The 23636-nt window shown below is 36.5% G+C and overlaps 2 protein-coding genes across 2 annotated transcripts in view; one reads left to right on the forward strand and one right to left on the reverse strand.

Moving 5' to 3' along the window:
• The window catches only part of LOC134200438 (uncharacterized), a 400183-nt gene extending 378296 nt beyond the window's left edge, over positions 1–21887 (reverse strand). Inside the window, exon 1 of the mRNA XM_062673359.1 lies at positions 21643–21887. The gene's annotated coding sequence lies outside the window, so the exon portion shown is untranslated. The remainder of the gene's footprint in view (positions 1–21642) is intronic.
• Positions 7819–23636, forward strand: part of LOC101740098 (phospholipid-transporting ATPase ABCA3) — a 45654-nt gene continuing 29836 nt past the window's right edge. The window contains exons 1-7 of the mRNA XM_038016882.2: positions 7819–9167; positions 9581–9793; positions 10251–10504; positions 13446–13619; positions 15844–16088; positions 21458–21568; positions 22411–22552. Coding sequence (XP_037872810.1) covers positions 9591–9793; positions 10251–10504; positions 13446–13619; positions 15844–16088; positions 21458–21568; positions 22411–22552 — 1129 coding nt within the window. The 5' untranslated portion in view covers positions 7819–9167; positions 9581–9590. The remainder of the gene's footprint in view (positions 9168–9580; positions 9794–10250; positions 10505–13445; positions 13620–15843; positions 16089–21457; positions 21569–22410; positions 22553–23636) is intronic.

Raw genomic sequence — 23636 nt, forward strand, 5'->3', positions numbered from 1 at the left:
AGAATTATTCAAATAATTATTTTGATTATTTTCGTCACTACCAACGCATTCTTTCACAGCTAAATTTAATGTATGAGCTACGCAAAAGTGATTTCTCATATTTAAAAAATCTTTGACGGCTTTTTTTTTCATGCTTGACGCATTGTCGGTTACGACAGTCACAATTTTATCTCTAATTTACCAATCTAATAAGATGTCATTCAAAGTATTTGCAATGCTTAATGAAGTGTGATTTTGTATTAATTCAGTAGTAGAATCAGATATGACTATAGACTGTAACTTTGAATATTTTATAAAATGTGCAGTCACACTTATAAAGATCTTTTGATTTTCAGAACTCCATAATAATATATCTGTAGTTATGGCTATGTCATGTCGTGCCACTTTCTCAAAGTGGCGCAATAATGCCGACTGTAGATACTTACTGAGATCCACGTTCCATAGGAATCATGGTGCTCCGACCACTCCGACGGCTATCCTGCAAAAACGGGATTGAATAACTTGAAGGGGTTTCAAGTTGGTGCGGGTAGCGAACTACACTTGCATACGTCATGACGAGGCGTATGCAAGTTTTGTAGAGTGTCAGCTTATTTCGAAGGAACAATTTGGTTCGCTTGCAAATCATAGGGTAGAGACGTCCTAATATGAAGGCGGCACGGTTGCGTACCGTTTTGATGTGGGGACGGAATGTCATCCCTCTCTCGAGGGTGACGCATAAATATTAGACCTTCGAGGCCCACGTTATGGGCTGGCTGAGATAGGGCTAATGGCGGAGGTGTTAACGCGCCTATTAGGGAGTGGGCCGCTCGAAGTGGTAGGGGAAAGTGGGGGATATACGAACACCTTTTTTTTTTTTTTTTTTTTTGTCAGGAGGAAATCGCCGGACTCCCACCCTCCACTGGGGATGGAGGGTGGGGCATGTCGGAGTCGAACCGACTAAAACCTCCTGTCGCTCAACAACCAACGTCCAACCCTCGCATGAGACAGAACTCATGAAAAGGCAAGGGGAGGAGAGTGAAGCGTTTAGTGCGGAGCACATCTCTCCCATCACCCTCCCCCTCGGGACGCCGGGCCAGCGATCGTCGGCGCCACGACCACCAGCCCTCTCGGTCGGCAGGCTGTCCGAAGCCCACCTAGATGGCGCCGGTTTGAATAGGTTATCCTACGAAATACCCCGCTGGGTCAGAACCAGCGTGGGTCGAGGATAGCCGGCCTTCCATCACCCGGATGCTCTTGCGTAAAACGCGTGCAGAGCAGCTTGCAATATACGAACACCTAAGGGAAAACTTAAATAAAACAATGGAATTTAATCACAGATTTTTTTAATTTTTATTTATTATAAAGTTTACTTATCTGTCTAACTTATTCAATAATCATCATTTATATTTTTTTAATAAACTGCAACAATATGAAAGAAAAACAAAACCCTTAGTGTTCGGCTTTACCCGACATCAGTAAATACGAACACCAAGTGGGGTGATTACGAACCAACATTATTAACGACATAGATCACATTTAAAACCCAACGATGTTGACTGTCCGTCAGTACAACTCTCGTGATCCCATTTTTTGCACACAATCTAGTCTTCAACGGGAGGATCAATATATTTATCTCTACAAAAAAAAAATAGAAAAGTAGTCTTTATTTTCTTTTTCGCCTTTTTTTATATTGTTCAAATTCTTTAATAATATTTCATACTTCTTGTTTGAAGGTGTTCTCTCATTACATTTCAGTCTTTTATTTGGGTTCCTTTTTTGCCATCTTTCCGTTTTCTTCTTGATTTCTTATGTTTCCTGATCGTCTGTAAATAAAGGTTTTCATCCAACCATGGCTGTATTAACACTTCTTTCATTAGATGGTCAAAATTAGTGGTTTTTGGAACATTATATGTTTCTGCTGCTTTACGCTGGGAGAGTTTTTGGTTTTAACATCGTCTATAGCCTTTTTGAGATCTTCTAAACTATACTTCAGTTCGGTCTTTCTTTTGTAAGTACAAGGCATCTGTAATAATATTTAAAAAAAAGTTGAACGACGTACTAACAAACGGGAGTGGGGTAATGGCGAATGTTCGAGATTGCCCGACATGGAGTGTTCGTCTTTACCCCGCGGAATCGAAAATAATTAAAGGTCAAAAAACAATTTTGGTTAAATTTATTTTGCCTACTACATCATTATCATTTAGCTGAGTAATATGTGATTATTCCACTATGTAAAAGCTGAATTATTATTGTAGATAGAAATAAAGTTACATCAACTTGAATTTACCAAAAAATTACATCTAAAACATACAAAATATTGAAAAATGCATACCTTTTTAAGTACGTGTGTCCGCGTTTTTTTTTTTTTTTTTTTTTTATTGCTTAGATGGATGGACGAGCTCACAGCCCTCCTGGTGTTAAGTGGTTACTGGAGCCCATAGACATCCACAACGTAAATGCGCCACCCACCTCGAGATATAAGTTCTAAGGTCTCAGTATAGTTACAACGGCTACCCCACCCTTCGAACCGAAACGCATTACTGCTTCACGGCGGAAATAGGCGGGGTGGTGGTACCTACCCGTGCGGACTCACAAGAGGTCCTACCACCAGTGATTACGCAAATTATTATTTTGCGGGTTTGGTTTTTATTACACGATGTTATTCCTTCACCGTGGAAGTCAATCGTGAACATTTGTTGAGTACGTATTTCATTAGAAAAATTAGTACCCGCCTGCGGGATTCGAACACCGGTGCATCGCTACATACGAATGCACCGGATGTTTTATCCTTTAGGCCACGACGACGACAAAATTTCTTAGTGTAGACGTGACGTGAAACTAATGTCGCGAAAGCGCCTGCGTTGTGTAGACGTGTGTATTTGTAGCTAACGCGCGCATCAAACGTTGAAAATAGCAAACCAACGATGGAGGACACATACAATTCATTAACGAATATCAGCGACAAGAGTGTCTCTGGAACCCGAAACACCTACAGTAAAAAATTTAAATTATCTTCACTCATTCGATAATAGTTTTTATAACTCTCAGGATCTCCATCTGCTAATTTAGAGACTAACGGCCTGGCCACGGGGATCGGCGGTGCGAACAGCGAAGCGGTGGGCGAGGCGACCATTCGCGCAGCACCGTTTGCAGGCCACGGGTACTCACGTTCGCCGCCGCGACTAGTAAGGAAGTCCGACAGCGAAATGTCTATATCGAAATTATCTCGATATTGCTTACAAATTAATAGTTTTTTTTTCAGGACCTATTATTTGGAAAAGATTGTGAAGTACATGATTTGAATAAGAATCGGAGTATACCTATAGATGGAGAATTCCACAAGAAGTACGAGAAATACTTTGGGTGGCTAGACTTCCAAATAGCTGGTCTAGCTAGTATTTCAGCTATTTTATTTTTTTATTGCTTAGATGGGTGGACGAGCTCACAGCCCACCTTGTGTTAAGTGGTTACTGGAGCCCATAGACATCCACAACGTAAATGCGCCACCCACCTTGAGATATAAGTTCTAAGGTCTCAAGTATAGTTATAATGGCTGCCTCACCCTTCAAACCGAAACGCATTACTACTTCACGGCAGAAATAGGCAGGGTGGTAGTACCCACCCGTGTAGACTCACAAGAGGTCCTACCACCAGTAATTACGCAAATTATTATTTTGAAGATTTCATTTTTATCACACGATGTTATTCCTTCACCGTGGAAATCAATCGTGAACGTTGAGTGTTGTTGAGTACGTATTTCATTACAAAAATTGGTACCCGCCTGATATTCGAACACCGGTGCATCGCTCAACACGATTGCACCGGACGTCCGTTAGGCCACGACGACTTTAAAAATATAAAATAAAAAATAAATAAAAAATATAAAAATTTCGGCGTTAATTTTTCGCGGCGAAAACAACTAAACTCATTTAATCACTGCACTATTCGCCGCGACTACCGCTCGACTCCGTGGCTCGCGCCGTCCGTATTCATGCATTTGTTTTGCTCGCCCGCCGCATCGCGCGATTCGCTCGGTACATTTCGCCGGTCGCTTCGCCGGTCGCCGGTGCGCGTGGCTTGTTAGGTACATTTCTATGCGCTTGTTTTAGTCGCTAGACGCTTCGCCGTTCGCACCGCGCGAATATTCGCATCGGCGAATGTCCCGTGGCCAGGCTGTTACTTCATTGCACCTAAATGCCTTCTTGTTAACCATCCTCGAATCTACCAACGTCTTTTTTTTTCTTAATAGTCTATTTTTTTTTTATGTTTATATCTAAGCATTTCTTCAGCTACATTGAATGTAGCAAAATATAGATTTGATGCTGATGGCGCCATGGTTACTGCGATACTGTGGATTTCGCGACACTAATTTTTTTTACGAAATTACTTTCGCCTATATGGAAACTACTTTCGCGAAACTGAATTCAACATGCACGACACTAATTTCGTAATGTAAATTCCGCATAAGTAATAGGTACGTCAAACGAATCGAATTGTATCCAACCAACTCGTAATTCTTAAGCCTCGTACGGACTTTGCGTTCCAGGGTACGCGTAGCTTGGTTACGCGTACCCTGGAACACACAATCCGGACGTGTTGCTACGCGTATACATTCGCTGAACGCGTACCCCGCGAGCTAGGCTCGCGGCGATCCATTCGCAGTCGGTATTTAGTCGTGAGTCAAAGAAGTTGTCACGCGTTATTTGGACGGCACATTGGCAAGCCACGCGTTCCCGTGTTTCGATAATGAAACCTCTATAAAACTAATTCAGTTGTATGAATCAAAATCATTATTATGGAATACGAAATCATTGGATTATAGAAATACATCAATACGTGAAGATGCGTGGAGAGATATTTCAACAAAAATGAAGATTCCTGTGAAAGACACAGACATTCTAGTACAATTAGTTGCTGAGTTTCATGACTTAAATCGTATTTAAGTCTGCTTCCATATTGCTATCGATCGCGATATAAGTTTTTAATCCAGTATCGCGATTTCTTCTTTTTCTTTATATTATGCAGTATATATTACATAAAAATGCGGCAAACGCCGTAGCCGTTCTTTTCGTCAGCATTACACAAGGGTCGCGCGCATAGATTAAACACTTAATATATTGTCGAGTAAGACAGGCGGACCCCTTTCCCCAATACTATTTATATCAATCTTGGAAAACATCATTGGCAAGCTGGACTTTCACAAAATAGGACTTTGTATAAAAGGAGAATATTTAAGTCATCTTAGGTTCGCAGACGACCTAGCACTTCTGTCAGAGACGGCCGGCCAGATGCAATACATGATAGAGACTCTACACCAAGTCAGTATCAAGGTGGGGCTCGAGATGAACCTTACTAAAACCAAGATAATGACCAACAACAGATGGAAAAATCCTATAAAAATCAATGGAGAACCACTAGAATATGTAGAGAAATACATATACTTGGGAAAACTGCTAAGTTTTGCCAAAAACAGCGACATACTAGAAATGGAAAGAAGGGTTCAATCGACATGGAATAAATTTTGGAACCTAAAGGAAATTTTCAAAAGTAATATGCCCACAGACATCAAAACAAAAGTTATGAACTCAAGTCTCTTACCATGCCTGACGTATGGGTGCCAGACGTGGAAGTTCTCCTATAAAGCCACAAATAAAATCAGGACCTGTCAAAGGGGGATGGAGAGGAGTATGCTCAAAATAAGGAAGATGGATAAGGTAAGGCATACTAAGATAAGAAGAACCACTAACGCGACCGACGCCCTGACTTATGCACTAAAACTAAAATGGAAATGGGCTGGCCATGTCGCGAGATATACAGACCAGAGATGGACTGCGAAAGTTACATCTTGGAGCGGCCCAACGGGCAAGAGAAGTCGAGGGAGACCACTAACCAGATGGGAAGACGATCTTAGACGAACAGCTGGCCCAAACTGGATAGACGTAGCACAGGATAGAGACGCTTGGGCATCTTTGGAGGTGGCCTTTACCCGATCCGGGGTTCTTGCTAACTAAATTTTACTGATTTAGTACAAAACTCTTTTACATCCTAAATACTTATATATACATTTATATTTATTATATTTTTTTTTTAAACTTTGTAAAGCAAGAAATAAAGGGCTTATTATTATTATTATTATTATTTATTTATATTTATTTAAAATCTTATTAATTACATAATATTTTTTAAAAAAGATATTAAAAATACAATTTTTAAAAAACACTATATAAAAATAGATTGCCGCTGATGGCGGTGTCTACGACACAAGCCACCAGTGGTTAGGACTCCAGAGTGAGAAACCTCCTCACAATGCGTGCAGTATCGAGGATAACTGCTTTCTGTATTAGGCCCTTAACCCAGCTGGATAACGAAAGTTTCTTAAGATGTTGATCGAAACTTTTCGCTATCAAGCCGTGTACCGATACAACTATTGGAACAATGATGGTTGAATCAACATGCCACATGGCGGTAGTCTCGTGGGCCAGGTCTAAATATTTTATTAATTTGTCCTTTTCTGCCTTCACGAGGTTCTCGTCATGAGGAATGGTGACATCAACCAACACTGCTCGACGCGCAGATCGATCTATTATCACAATATCAGGTTTATTGGCAATAATATACCTATCCGTGATAATAGATCGGTCCCAGTAGAGCGTAACATGACCATTATCAAGAACTGGTTGAGGTTGGTATTGGTAATAAGGTACAGCAGAATCAAGAAAACCATATTTCAGAGCAAGTTGTTGATGGATAATCCTAGCCACTTGGTTATGTCTATGCAAGTACTCGCCGTTAGCAAACCGAGAACAGCCAGAAACAATATGTCTAATAGACTCTCCCGGACGGTGGCATGCCCGACAAATGTCGACCGTCCCATCCTTTAGTATATATTTCCGGTAGTTGTTCGTCATGATAACTTCGTCCATAATTGCAAAGATAAAACCTTCAGTTTCCCCAAAGAGGTTACTGAATCGTAACCAGGCCACGGAAGCTAATTGGTCTACATCAGGCCCTGTGAGAGCCCGGTAGAACCTACCGTGTAACTCCTTGCTCCTCCATACAGTTATGCGATCTGAAATACTCTCTACCTTCAGCCTCTTCCAATTCCCGTTAGCTAAGGATAGCGGAGTTAGCCCCTTATCGACTGCAACGACATCCCGATACATATTCACATTCATCTTAAGGAAATATTCCCTAAGGTTGTATATCTCTCGGTTATGTAGATCCTTGGCATTCAAAATACCACGACCCCCACAGTTCCGAGGAATATACAACCTCATTACAGACGAACGTGGATGATGCATTCTGTATGCCGTTAACAATCGCCTGACTTTTCTGTCCAGTACGTCCAGCTCTGATTGCGTCCACCTTAGTATGCCAAAGGAATATGTTAACATAGGCATGACCCAACCATTAAACGCTCGGATTTTTATTATTATTATTATTATATAGTCGCGCGTTCACTGGGTTCTTTCGGCTCGCACTGATTACGCGTAGTTGACTCGTGTCGCTTTATAAATGGGTACGCGTATACCTTTTTATAAGCGTAGTTTGGGTACGCGTTCCTTGGAACGCAAAGTCCATACGAGGCTTTAGAACATTTCGTGTATTTTCGTATTTTCTCACTCGTAGAATTCAAACACACGATTCTTCGACTAGAGCGAGAGAGCGACTCAACGAATGTCGATTCAAGCCGAGCCACGAGCTAACGAATTGATTCGGTTTCGGTCAAAAGCGATTCGAATGAACGAGTCCATGTCTTTCGAGTTATTCGAACTAAATGATTCGAATTACCTATCCCTATCGTTGATTTATATTAAGATGTAGTCTCTCTAATAGACGTGCGCTAATCATGTTCGGAACTGGATTGAACATGACATCGTTCTTTTGAGTGTCGGAACTAGTTCCAGTAAACATGTTCGCGGAACTGTTTAGTTTCACGAACATGTTAAGTCTAGTAGCTGTTTGTAGTTTGTAGCTGTTTAGTTCCGCGGACATATTAAGTCTAGTAGCTGTTTGAAGCTGTTTAGTTCCGCGGACATGTTAAGTCTAGTAGCTGTTTGTAGTGTAGCGAATCACGTATTAAGTTATTATTAATTACACAATATTTTTCAAAAAAGGTATTAAAAATACAATTTTTTAAAAGCACTATATAAAAATAGATTGCCGCTTATGGCAATTATTATTGTAATTATTATTTTGTAAGGTTTTTAGTTTTAGGTTCATTGTTACAGCTGGTTGCATAATTTATTAATGTACTGTAATTACTTTGTCATAATTTCAACTACTCTACTACTTTCATTATTTTTCAATGTAGGTATTGTACGATGCACCGGAAACTATAACCTATCAGTTGTTAATTAAAATACCACGTTATTCTGATATACAACGTAAATTAAGCTCGTTGTAGCCTTACAACCTTTTTCCCATAACCGAGATACCGAATAGCGAAAGTGGTGAATGTTTTAAAATTCTCGAATTTTGAATTATGATTTTCTAAGAAATGGTCCACAAACACTTAAGGTTAAGTGCTCGTAGGAATGATGCATGGTCAAGGTCAAAATCCATAGCAAAACATTTTAATTTATTCAACTATCGACTGTAACACGTAGGTCGTAGAGCATAACTTCAATATTAATAAAAATGTAATATGAAAGAGCTCCACACGCAGTTTCATGCACTCGCTCCATCTCACTCTCTCGTATTCGTGCCATATGTCGCCTTATCTCTTTACGTGGACTCGTGTCGTTTCGAGACTCGTTCGGGTGGACTCGCCGCGCCACGCCTCCGCGCCGCGCGGTACCTATGCTCTAATCATGTCCGCATGTCCGTCATGTTCAACGCGTTCGTAGTTCCTGCATAACAGTACACTTGGAATGGAAATGGAACTGTCTGAACATGTTAATTTTGACAACTCGGATTGAATGATATAGTTCCATATGAGGACATAGTTCCAGGAACTATTTAGGTCCGGAACTACGCATGTCTACTCTCTAATATATTAAGTGTATAATCTATGATGTAGTCGTAGTGTAAACTTTCAACTAGATATTGATAGTCGTTTAGCTATAGATTATTAGTTAAAATGAAGAAATAAAAATCATTAGTCTGAAAACCGTTATTGTGTGATGAGACCAGAAGTGCATTTGGGTATTAGAATACCTGATAAATAGGACTCGAAGATAACTCAGGTTTGATGCTTATTTATTGGTTTTAAAAACCCTTACTTCAAATAGTATTATTCTGTTAGTTCTTTTTTACATAATCCTATTAAAAATAAATTTCCGTATTTACAATAAATTTCGTTGTTATAAATGTCAAAGGAATGTGTATTTTTCATTGTTATCAATTTTCACGTTACGTCATTAACATTTTTGTATTAATTTTAAAAAAATATATAAATTTATACATTATGTACGTAATCTATGAGAAGAGCTAAATTAATTATTGAAGATTACCTATCTCTTGCATTAGAATGATGTACTTTGGACAAGACTAGAGTATGCCTTGTTTAGAATACCAGTGTTAGTTTTTTGATAGCAATGATGTTTTTAAAGAAAAAAATAGTTCTATTAATAATGATTCTAGTCATGTGTAATTTCAGATGTTATAAAATGATGGCCTTAGAAAAATTACAACTACTTATTTGGAAAAATGTCCTTCTACAATACAGACGCAAATGGCAGACATTATTTGAAATAGCAACTCCTATATTTTTTTGCTTTTTTCTAATACTTATGAGATATTTAGTGCCGCCCAAAGCAATACCGGCTAAAACTTACACATCCTTTGATGTCACCTATTTCAATAAGACAAGGTTTGTACTTAAACTATCTCTTCAAGTCTTCATTAATTTGATTTCCAAATTTTACGACTACCACTGCTAAAATAGTGCACATTTAAAATAAGAGATTATTAAAAAAAGGATGAACCATGTTAGTTTGTCCCAGAAATAAATAAAATGAACTGGTCTGAAAATAAGGGTGCAGTGTGTTAGATAGCAATACCTCTATACTCCATCATTTCCTTGAAAACAGTAATGTTATATTATTCACTTCACAAAATAACACTATTGGGCTTAAAAAATAATGTAATTAGCCATAAATGCTAAAAATCCTTTAAATAGATATTAAAATGGCTTAAAATAATTAAAAGAATCAATCACCCAAAAAATTATATCATAAACATAAATTCATCGTTATTAGAAATTTAAATCTATTATAGGTGATGTTTTGATGTAAATGTTTCATCTTTATTGTTGTTAAATTGCTTAGGGGAAATCTGTCATCAGCTGACATGGTATTGGCATACTCACCAATAAATCAATTGACTGAAAAAGTTGCAATCAATGCTATGGCTGAACTTGCTCGAGATTCAATTGATCCTGATATATTTTTTTTTATATCACTTGCAATTTCATACACTCCTAAAGGATATAAAAATGCCAAAGATATGGAAGCAGCACTAATACAGCCCAATGCTATGAATAGCATTTTGCTTGGTATACAATTTGATGATGAAATCGCTAGTAAGTAAATACTTGCAATATTATAAATTTCATAGTTTCTGTATTAAAACTTTATTGCTGTAACAATCAAAATATAAATTTGATATAAAGTTGAACTCTTAATTGCAACAAAATTAAAGTGATCCAACTGCTATAACAAATGTGAAGATATTGTAGCAGAAATATACAAGAAGGACCAAAAGGGCCCACGGACACTTCATGATTCTTGTTTAGATGGGTTAATGAGCTCACAGTCCATCTCATTTCATAGACATAACAATGTGGATGCTGTCATTCACCTCAAGACATGAGGTCGAAGTCTCTATTGTACATCAGCCATCCTATCGTTCAAACCAGATTGAACAGCTTCCCCATCGCAGACGTATGCCGGATTATTACCTATTTTACTATGAAAATTGCTATGTTGGGATGTTTATTGATCAATCATATCAAAATCTGAGAAAGAACTTGGAATGAAAAGTCATATAAAGATATTTTAAAACATAGGACACATACTTTTATAATGGTAAATGACATGATAACACATGAAAAATCTAAATTAAATATACAACCATTGAGTAATCAGCGAGTTTGTGACTGATTGTGATCGTTTATAGATCACAGAGCAACACAGACAATCCCGCATGATTAAGTTTCATTATTTCTGAATTACAAAATTACAAATTTAACAGGATGGTTATCCCGGTGCCATATATTTAATAATACCTTTGTGTATAACATATCTAATACTTACGAAAATTTCTACGACCATAACAAATAATTACTTGGTAAAAGCAAATTCTCTATTTACCCACAGGTCTAGTACCTGTTCTGCATTGTTTCGTTTGTGCTTCAAAAAAAATTATCAAACTTAATATTATATTAATAAAGAACGTAATAGTTCTATTCAAAACAAAACTCTTATTCCTGTCGCACAAAAAATATTTTTCGGATAGTTCTGATATTAAGGAATGTTAGATTGATTTTAAATGAATATTAGATATTCATAATTCAGATTTAACAGATTCATTGTAAGTTTTGAAAAATCCATTACCCGTACTTACGATAAATTACACAAATTAAAGATTAGTCGTAGCGTAGTTTAGGAATTTACAAAAAAATAACAGCCCTAGTAACTTTATATAAACGGAAAATTGATTCATTTATTAAACATAAATACTTATTTAATTGGTTAACCCGAAATTAGTGAATGCTTAGTCGATTTACCCGATACCATTGAATCTGCTCCTCAGTTTATTTGTATGTCTACAGTTTTTCGTTTTCAATTAAAACACTTACACCCGGAATGACTTAAAACTTTATTACCCTTTGGTTACGGACTTAAGAAAAACTATTTGATGAAGAAAATCATAAATATGAGAATAAACGTTTAACGCGTAGAAGATAATCATCATTCAGAAATAGTATTTTGGGTGTCTTGAATCTACTATATATTATATCTATATATATAAAAATGAATTGCTGTTCGTTAGTCTTGCTAAAACTCGGCTGGACCGATTTGGCTAATTTTGGTCTTGAATTATTTGTGAAAGTCCAGAGAAGGTTTCAAAGGTAGATAAATATGAAAATGATCGGAATTAAATAAAAATATTTTTTTTGTTTTACTTTTGGTGTGTCCCCCGTCGGACGGATTCCTTTTGTTTGTTTTAAGTTTATTTTATACAGAAGTTAGGTCTTTTATTTACTGATTGAGACACTACGAAGACTGCCCGGTCAGCTAGTTTTAAATATATCCTATATTATGTTTATGTAAATAATGAGTCTTTAGCCTTTTTATTGTTATTTTGCAGTTTTATAGCTTCACTTAACAATACTCAAATCATTTCGTGGCCGACGTTTTATTTGACCTTGATCTGATTGCTACTAAACTCACAAAATCAGCGCACAGCAATCTAAAGATTTCCTGAAATTTTCATCGACTCAATTCAGCCGTTTTGGAGTATTTATGGAACATAAATAGATACACACAGCGACTAATAGTTATATATATCCTCAGCCGGATCTTCTCACTGGTAGATTCTGCGAAGCACGGCTCTTGCTAGGGTTCGTGTTAGCAACGTCGTCAGGTTTGAGCCCCGTGAGCTCACCTACATTTTAGGGCGAAGCTGAAATAGTCTCTCAAGGCTATCAGCATAGGTAGGACAAAAAATAATAGTATTTGCTGATTATCGTTTTTACAGCTCTTCCCTACACATCCGTCGTTCTGTTCCGTAGTGGTCGTTCTTCGCTTTTCAATCATCTAACTGCTACCGCTTTTTATTTAGAGATTTTCATAAAAAAAACTAAACACATATAATTACAGTTAACTGAAAAAATATTATTTTATTATTAATTTTCTTTAATGGCTGGATCTTTAATTATTTATGTAAATTTTAAGTTTTGTGTCACACAGAGAAGTGATTTCTCCGATATAATCTGGGTTAAAATAAATTGATAAAATTCAATGTTTAATCACAATAAACGACCTCAATGATCTTGCACGTTTTTGAAATAACCTATAAAGGATGCATAAGGGTTTAGTATTTTGAGATCATATAACCAGCGCACCTATATCTAAATTACGCTACATTGATTGATAGAAACGGAAACGTCGTCGATAAAATTAATGAAATCTAAATCATATCTAAACTTACTATCTTGACATATCTACAGGGACGGCGCATGTTACCAATGCTTACTTTGATACAATAAAAAAAAGACTAAAATACTTTCCATCTGTTGTATGATTTAAACTGAATTATTTTAAATTACAAAACGGCATTACAAATTTGCTTTATAAGTCTTCATCATCACTTCAATTTTTGGAGTTGCAACTCTAATAAACAATAAGAACCAATTTTAAATAAAATAAATATGACTGATGAAAATAACAAATTACCACGAATCAAATAGATATGATTTTTTTTGGTGAAGGAACGCCTTACATCTTTGCATATTTCAGATGCTACGTCTTGGCCAGATGATATAAAAATAACTTTTAGGTTTCCTGCTGTTATGAGATCGACAACGTCTGATCATCAAATGCAATTGAGCTGGCAAACAAACTTACTATTTCCATTGTTTCCGAATTCTGGTCCACGAGAACCAGATGATCAATATGGAGGAACTTCGCCAGGTACATTATATTAACGAAAACCTTATGCACTTTAATTAACAATATAGAATATTACTCCTGTGAAATAGAATTACAAAGGACAATGCCCATTTTCTTAGGGCGTTTGGGCCCCTAAAAAAAGTTGTCGGGTCATGATGGTTTTAACTTAATTTGATAGACAAACAAATATCGTTTCATATTCAGAAATCGATTTTTATATTCTCTTCGAGGTTTAAGAGATATCTGTTTTTTTCTGCACCTAAAATTAAGTTGTTCATTGTTTTCTTCGAAATCAATAATCGCTCTCATCATTATTTACAGTATTAAATAAGTTAATTGTGGTTAATGTTGCTAGAAATAAGCCCTTACGTACATTTTATTATTATTATATCCTCATAATAATAATAAAATGAAATGAAAATCTGGAAGCCGGCAACGATATTGTTGTTGTTGTTTTTAAATTCGCCAATAAGCAGGCAAAGAGCGTAGCTTATACAGCCTAGTCTGTCGTAGTTATAGTTTTTTTTTCAATAAAAAGCTGGTGTACCTCTTTTTATTGCTTTTTGGAAGTTTTAACGTCAACTCGATGAATAGCACATTGAGTGAGCGTAAATTTCCGCAGACCTTTTATCTTGAAAAAAAAAAAAACAGTCACTGCTATGTTAGTCACAGTTTTATTCCAATGCCTCAATAGTCGTGAACAACGATTATTGACGTTTAATACACAAAACAACACCCAATTTATATATTATACATCACAATAAACTATTAAAAAAACATTAAAATAAAACTTCAAGTGACGCTTCACTCGGGTTGCTGCCAAAACTCTCTAATCATATATAATAAGAATAGAGTAATGGTAGGCCATTGAGATTTTTACTAATGGAATCAATAATATTTAAAAATATTAAATAATTCATGGTTTTAAGTAATAATTATTATTACAATATATAAATATTGAATTGAACAAAAATAAACTAAAAAGTCTGTGAATTATAACCATTAGCAATTTTTTTTTATTTGTTGTTAAAGTCACAGACAACTCTTTCGTTTGGCAGCTTAAAGGTCTACTAAAAGGCTTTATGGGCTAAGCCCTTTGCCTATTGGCGAATTTAAAAACTATGGCACTCAGTTTTGGGATGTTATCAAATAAGTAATTTATTTTTTTGTAAAACAATGCCACGTTGAAAGAAATGCTGATACATAAACTAAACAACGTTAAAAAATAAGGCATAGTTTTTCAAGTACTTATAGTTTTGACATAAAGTTGGCCCACTTTTGGGCATTGTCTTTTAATGTACATTTAACACAAGTACCAATAATTGCGGCCGTCAGCGCAAAAGTGGCCTAAGCTTCCCATAGTTAGTATGGAGATAATGAAGTTCAAATTTACCTTTACAATACTTCGTAGGCAAAAAAATTACGCTGCTAAAATGATGTTTACAAAGTCATCTGTTATCTACGGATGAAACTAGGGATAGGCCGATTTTGCATCAAAATTTATGATATGGTTTCAAATAAATTGCAATACATAAGCACGAATATGAATTGTGGGTTAGGCCACTTTTGCGCTGACGGCCTCAATTGTCAAGTGAATACATACATAGACACAGTAAATAGGTCTCCGCGTGAGGCTTCGGGGCGCTCCTGTCATTGTTGTTGTGTAAGAGCGACCGTAAATACTGATCAACAAGCGGACCAGTCAGACATACAAGTAGGATAAAATTCCAAAGGTCCCGTTCTTTAGGCGGTTATACAGAATCGCAAAAGTAATCTATACTAATATATAAATCTACTGTGGTTATTACGGATGTTCCGTTATAACTACTGAACCATGCATCCGATTGACTTGAAACTTGATATCCATGTAAAAAAATATATGTACTTAATGGATAGGCTAATATTTATATGAGTGTTGGACTCCCTAATAGTAATGACAATAAATAATAATGTTAATTTTAAATGCCCAGTGAAGCGGGCGAGTATGGCTAGTCATATTACGAGTTTAATGATGCTACTTTAGTGCACTAGACGTTCTTACTAAAATTGTCATTAGACGCCTGTAGCACTAACACTAGGAGCAGGCATAAGGACACTGATAACCGTACTGACGTTTGTACTGTATTTTGACGTGAAACCTAACGCATACATCAGACCGATGAATTTCTCCTCGGATCGCGATGCCGATCCGGTAGTACCCAATAAACAAAATATGTTTTTTTGCTTAAAAAAAAAACATTTACAGGTTACTTCTCGGAACTATTCTTGTTCATGCAGCACGCAATTTCCAAAAGCATCGTAAAAGAGAAGACCGGGAAAAACATTGATACCAAAATATATCTACAGCGTTTACCTCAACTTGAATCTAGGGTGGATCAGCTACTGTTCATTTTACAAAGATTTGTATCCATAGCTATAATGCTGGGCTTCGTCTATACATTCGTGAATACAGTCAGGGCTGTCACAACTGAGAAAGAACTGCAGCTAAAGGTACGTACTAATATTTCACCAAAAACCCTATTTATTAAAATTTAATGTAGGGTGTGCCGCGGCAGGCAGCGGCTCGATTGTGTCACTGATAATGTCCACGAGCGACGGTGACAACTTACCATCACGTGGGCCGTCGTCTACCTACAACGGCTATAAAATAATATTGATATGTAATTTATCTAAAACTCCAACATACCTCATGACCCATTTGATGTCTACCGGTTTTGCCAGAGCCCATAGATATCACAACGTGTATGTCATCGACCTTACAATACAACTTTGATGTTTTGCTCTTAAAATGGGAATATACTGCATGTTTGGTGGCTAACATTTGTAGGATCGTGGTTTGCAGTAAGATACTGTCACTGTGGGCAGGATATAGCAGTAGTTCAAAAATGCCGGATCGAATACATTAATATCCGTATTGAATGGTCATTAAGATCCCTTAGCAGAGTGAAGATGCAGGTTTCTATTAAAGTTATACCCTGTTTAGATTGTATTGAAAGGTCACATGCAAAATATTCAAATGTACTCAACAGATACTGGTGGTAGGACCTCTTGTGAATCCGCGCGGATTAGTACCACCGCCCTGCCTATTTCTGCCGTGAAGCAGTAATGCATTTCGGTCTGAAGGGTAGGGCAGCCGTTGTAACTATACTGAGATCTTAGAACTTATATCTCAAGGTAGGTGGCACATTTACGTTGTAGATGTCTATGGGCTCCAGTAACCACTTAACACCAGGTGGGCTGTGAGCTCTTCCGCCCAACTAAGCAATAAAAAAAAAACAATATATCACATTTTCGATTTCGTGATTTCACGTGGTCAGCGTCTAATTTTTGAGAAAATACCACTATATTTTCCTGTACTGTTTTTTTACAAGTAAATTAATATATTTTAGCTTTTTTACCCGCATGTATTGTTCCTTAACTCTATATATATTTATTTACATTTAATGAAATATTAACTGCGTGTTTTCTGATTCATAGATTAAAAAAACGCAAGGAAAATGAACATTAAACCCCATCAAATATCGACTACTTTTGATGCCAATTATAAATTCGATATTATTCGCATTCTCAAAAACGTTATTGAACGTTTATTACGTCAATTTGTTTGTCAATTAAGACCATTAACTATTGCGCACGCAATGGCGTCGTCAATATATACACGAGCCGGTTGTTTGCTAGTACGTATTAATTAATTAAACTTGTTTTACGTAGCTTTCTCGAGACGTAGATGTCATACAAAAAACTATACGGTTAATTGTGATCAGCCATGACCTCGAAAACGTCTTGTAAATTGAAGCGGGAATGCAGCTACCTAAAAATATTCAATACTTAGTCTGGCCATAAATATTGTTACAATTAAAAATAAACAAAATATTACATTTGAATTTGGAATCTGTCATTTTATATGATTGCTCATTGAGATTTCTCATTTTGGCGCCAATACATTGTACAATATTTTGCGATATTAAAATGGAGTAGGGTGACAAAGAGAACCGAATCGCTGTGATTGCATTACACAAGGTAGGTATGGAGCCAAATGCAATTTTTAAAACCCTCCATACGCATGGTATTAGTAAAATGTTTGTGTACCGGGCTATTAATAGGTGCAATGAGACCTCCTCTGTTTGTGACAGAAAAAGATCTGGCCGTCCACGTAGTGTTCATACGAAAAAGGTGGTCAAAGCAGTAAGGGAAAGAATTCGAAGAAATCCTGTCCGAAAGCAAAAGATTTTATCTCGAGAGATGAAGATAGCACCTAGAACCATGTCGCGTATTTTAAAAGATGACTTGACATTTCTTAACTGATAATTTAAAAGAGAATAGGGTGGTAAAATCGAAACAACTACTGAAGCGGTACGCAAAGGGAGGTCATAGAAAAAATTTGTTTACGGATTAGAAATTTTTTACAATTGAGTAACACTTTTAACAAACAAAATGACCGTATTTATGCTCAAAGCTCTAAGGAAGCTTCCCAATTAGTCGACAAAGTACAACGTGGGCACTATCCGACTTTAGTGATGGTTTGGTGGGGTATTAGCTATGAAGGAGTGACTGAGCCATATTTTTGTGAAAAAGGTATCAAAACATCGGCACAAGTGTATCAAGATACCAATCTTGAGAAGTTTGTGAAGCCCCTTAACAACACCATGTTCAATAATCAAGAAAGGTCCTCTCGGCAAGACTCGGCGCCAGGTCATAAAGCTCGGTCTACGCAATCTTGGTTGGAAACGAACGTTCCTGACTTTATCAGAGCTGAAGACTGGCCGTCGTCTAGTCCCGATCTTAATCCGCTGGATTATGATTTATGGTCAGTTTTAGAGAGTACGGCTTGCTCTAAACGCCATGATAATTTGGAATCCCTAAAACAATCCGTACGATTGGCAGTGAAAAATTGAGTGCGTGCTTCTATTGATAACTGGCCTCAACGTTTAAAGGACTGTATTGCAGCCAATGGAGACCACTGCGAATAAGCTTTTTATACTTTAAATTGTTCTGTATTTATGCATTAAACTAACACACTGTAAAAGTAATAAATGTTATTTGCCATAGAATTTTTTTGTTTTCCTTTGTAACAGTATTTATGGCCAGACTAAGTAAATACAAAATTAAACGTTAACGGGAACGTTAAAAGGCACGTTAAAATTATATAAGCCCGTTTTGCCACTGTCAGGTGTTCGTGAAAAAAACATCATTATCTTTTTCCAACACGAAAAGTGGTATTCCAACTATGTACTTATGTACCTAATTGACATGCTATTTGACCGTCCATAAAAATTCAACGTCATTTTCAACCTTGACATTAGTGTAAGACAAAAAAACGAACAGGAAATCTACTACATAGAGTGAACAATTCAGTGGTGATAAATTTAATTTAATTTACTTCAGGTTTTGCATCCATATTACATTCATTAACATTTCATACACCAGAATTAAATAAAAACAATAACTACAATCTCGGAATCAAACAAAAGCAATAATAATAATAATAATAAAATAAAAAATCAAAATTAACATCAAAACTACCTTAACCTAAAGGCAGGTTTGGATCCAGAGTGTTCAACATGCACACGTGTCCAGTGTTGCATTATTGGACAGTCCAGATCTATCCGCGAGGCGAACAGCCGCAGGTAGTTGCTTTTTATGATTGAGAGTTTACTGGTGGCCCTGAGGCCTTTCCAGTTTCCCAAGGACAGGGGGTAATTGCTGCAACTGACCTGCACGCGGCGAATCAGGGAAGCAATTCGTTTACGAATAATTGCTGCGAAGCTATCTATTCGCGCATCCGCAAACATCCCCGACGTACCGCAGTGACGCGGTAGCCACATCAGCGCTCTGACAGCGTTATTATATTGGACACGCAGGGTATTGTAGGATTTCTTGGTATACTTAACCCATAGGCTGCACGTGTAGAGCGGTCTTTACTGGTGGTAGGACCTCTTGTGAGTCCGCGCGGGTAGGTACCACCACCCTACCTATTTCTGCCGTGAAGCAGTAATGCGTTTCGGTTTGAAGGGCGGGGCAGCCGTTGTAACTATATTGAGACCATAGAATTTATATCTCAAGGTGGGTGGCGCATTTAAGTTGTAGATATCTATGGGCTCCAGTAACCACTTAACACCAGGTGGACTGTGAGCTCGTCCACCCGTCTAAGCAATAAAAAAAATTAGAAAGACTGGCAGTATGCTCTGAAAAGAGTAGCTTTCACCTCTGCAGTACACCGCGCGAACCTACGGGCCAGCATATTACCCCTGATTGACAACGCCCTGCGCTCCCTATCCATGTCTACACCGTCTGCGATTGTCTCAGTGATCCAGTGACCCAGATACTTGAATTGCGATACTTGTTTAAGGACACTGTCGCTGACTGTGACTGATGGAACAGTTTCATAGGTTTTTCTGTCGAATTTAAATACTATCATTTCGCTTTTAACGGCATTATAAATCTGAGCCCATGTTCCTCCGCTTAACGCTCGTATATCCTAATCAGCTTTCTGAGAGCCCTGATCAAATTCATGATCAAAATTAAAAGTTAATGTAATTAAAAATATTTTTACGGTTTAATCTCGTGTTTTTAATTGTTAGTATGATATGATTTCCGATTATTTAAATATTGTACAATTTTTGGTATTGTCATTACTGATATGAGATTTGATACTATGATGGACGAAATCATTGTAAACTTACAAGATGATTCTGAATCAAGTTCAGAGCGTTCAGAATCAAGTGATTCAGAGGATGAGTATGTCAGAGTAATTTCATATAAGTATATATTAATTAAATAATTTCATATATCATTAAAATATGTCAGAATAATTTGATATATGTATGTATTTATTTTTTTATTTATTTGTCTATTAATTACATAGGTACAATATAAACTTCTAAAAGTTCAATTGTTCTTTATTTATTTATTATTTCATTTATTCATTTGTTTTTTTTATTTAGTCATTACTGTCTAATCCCATGTGCGTTACGAGTAGTAAGCAACTCGCCCCCTCACCCCGTCACCGCCTAAGGCGCGGCCAACTAGTTCCGCGCGCACTATAGTTACTGAGGATCATCAATCGACCTTGACACGAGAACCGTAAAAGTACTATTAATTTTGTTGACTACTCGTGAAAACTGAAATAAATACCAAAAATCAATAAAAAAGATAACTAGGTTTTTTTTGTTTAGTCTTTCAAGTTTCAACAGCTTGTAAATAACTATAATACCGTTGATACAAATGGCCGGTCAGGTGTATACGGACATTACGGACCACCTGACCGGCCTGACTCATCTGTAAAGGCACTAAAATAAATAATAAAATATACATAATCATATGCATATAAAAACATCTAACAAACTATCTCATTCATCAAACAAGCCTTCGTTACTTTCTTAAGGCTAATCTTTAGTTTGCTTGATCCAAAATTATTTACCTTATCTTTGCCAAGCTAGAAATGTGGTACAGTGGATATGAAATAAGATATTTGATACATAAAAATAGATCTCGCCTCTCAAATTCAAATGTCAGATATAAGACATGTATACGAGTATAAAAATGCGGTCTTTAGAGCGTTGTACTCTGTTGTACTAAAATGAGCGTTGTACTAAAATGAAGACCAGACAGGACACTATTTCCAGTTAGTCGCTTGACAAATATTTATACTATGAGAAATGAATATGTTGTTAAAATTATAGATAAGAAGAGGGCAAGCTGAACGACCTTTACTATTGTTATAATAATAATATAAACATAATCGAAAGGCATCAAGGTGAATATCGTCGCATGTGATGATATAAATTATTATTAATGTAGTTAATTTGTTATTGTGCAAGAAAAAATCCTCCTTAATTGAATTTTGTTTTATTACACAGGAAACAATGGCAATTATGGGTCTACCGTCTTGGCTGCACTGGTTAGCGTGGTTCATCAAACAATTTTCATTCTTACTTGTGACTATTGTCATAATGGTTATATTGTTTAAGGTGAGTTTCTACGCACTTGTTGTTTTAAAACATAATAACAATCCGAAATAATATGCAAACGCGTATGTTCGAACTGATGGGGTGGTAAATGATTGCTGTGGTCTGTATGCTTAGTGCGAGTTTTTTAACGCTCTCGATACCGTAAAAGTTAAATCAAATTTGTATGCAGTTGGAACAGCGCCCCTAGCGGCAAACGCAGGCAAACGTTCCAACTCCGTGCAAAACTGAGTCAACTTTTACGCTATCGAGAACATTAAAAAACTCGCACTAAGTACACTATAGAATCTACAGTGCGAACAAACATATACAAACAAGAGATCTAATTCTCAATAGTATTTTAATAATGATTGTCATCCAAACCGAAGCGCACAACTGCTCCGCACAATAAATATATAGGCAGAACGATATTGCAAGCTCAGACTATTGTCCAAAGTTATACAGATAAACAATGTTAAAACAGATACTAGACATGAATAGTTTACATATTATCGTAAACATCGAATCTATAGGGCTGTGCTATTTAAATTTTTAATTCCATTTGTAAATCTCATTTTAGGTTCACAAAATTAATAATGAAGTATTTATTTTATAATATTTAGCACATAAACTTGTTCAACGATTACTTCTTAACATAAATGTAAATATATGTACTTGTACGGAAATAATGATGATATCGTCACATAGAAAGCTAGTTTTTAGGCAGCGGCTTAGCTCTACCCCCGGCATTGCTGAAGTCCATAGGTGACGGTAAACATCATCACCAGGTGGATTGCGTGTGCTCGTCTGCAATAAAAAATATATATATATATAGAAAATCCAGTGACGAAAAGGGTTGATTACAGATTCCGTTATCCGAAACTGAAACAGGAGTGTCGTACTCCGTGTTCACCTACACGCCGTGGTCGGTCCTTTTATTCTTTTTGATTCTATTCGTCATTGCATCATTGACATTCTCTTTTATGATAAGCGTTTTCTTCACTAGAGGTAAGTTTTGGTTGTTAATACCTAACTTAATATTATTATAATAACTTTGTAGATAATTCGTGAAACGCGTTTCGTTTTACGAAATAGTAATAGCTATTGAGATTAAAACAGCCTAACACAAAGAATAGAACTCGTAACTGAACGTTAAGTATCAAATTAGGCAGTTTGTTATTTTTTTGCGTTATGGTTCAAATTTTACCTTGAACTTTATCACTTAATTTGTAAAGTAAATATGCCGCGTGTATTTATTTATTTTGAATGTTGCAACTCATTAATAATGCATTTTAGAATCAGACTCATTAAAATTTATCGTTGCACTTTAAATATCATCATGAAATAATTTAAACTCAAACGGGTTTGTCGTGCAAATAAAACAAAAAAAATGCATCAATTTATGTATATTAAAACTTGAAATTAAAACCAGTCTGGCATTATCAGTCAGGATTAATTCGAAAATGAAATAAACCAAAAAACCACTTCATTACGCAAACGAATTTTATTTCCGCGAAAGCTTCTGCGAAGTTTACTCGTTCTTTTTTATTACTGTATATACATTTATGTATGTTGTACTGACCGATATTAGTAATGCGTATTCCTACCGAACGATACATTATCTCGTGTAGTGTCGGTTAATTTTTGTTGTTGCCTAGCCCCTCGATTATACTGTGGTAAAGGCTATCAGCTGTTCCTATTCTTCAAACCGGAACGTATGACTGTCTCACGACAGAAATAGCAAGGCTAGCTCAATAGGTCAAATTTTAAAAATTCATAAAAAAAATATTTGTGAATGTCGACATTCCAAATGATTATTTATTTAATAAACATGTAAATGGCATGATTGAGGCTAAAAGACCGCGTAGCAGATTACCGTTACGATGGACCGACCAAATAGAGCCAGCAAAATTATAATTTGCGTAATTACTGGTGGTAGGACCTCTTGTGAGTCCGCACGGGTAGGTACCACCGCCCTGCCTATTTCTGCCGTGAAGCAGTAATGCGTTTCGGTTTGAAGGGTAGGACAGCCGTTGTAACTATGCTGAGACCTTAGATCATATCTCAAGGTGGGTGGCGCATTTACGTTGTA

Source organism: Bombyx mori, chromosome 17, assembly GCF_030269925.1.
Source record: "Bombyx mori chromosome 17, ASM3026992v2".
NCBI lineage: Eukaryota > Metazoa > Arthropoda > Insecta > Lepidoptera > Bombycidae > Bombyx > Bombyx mori.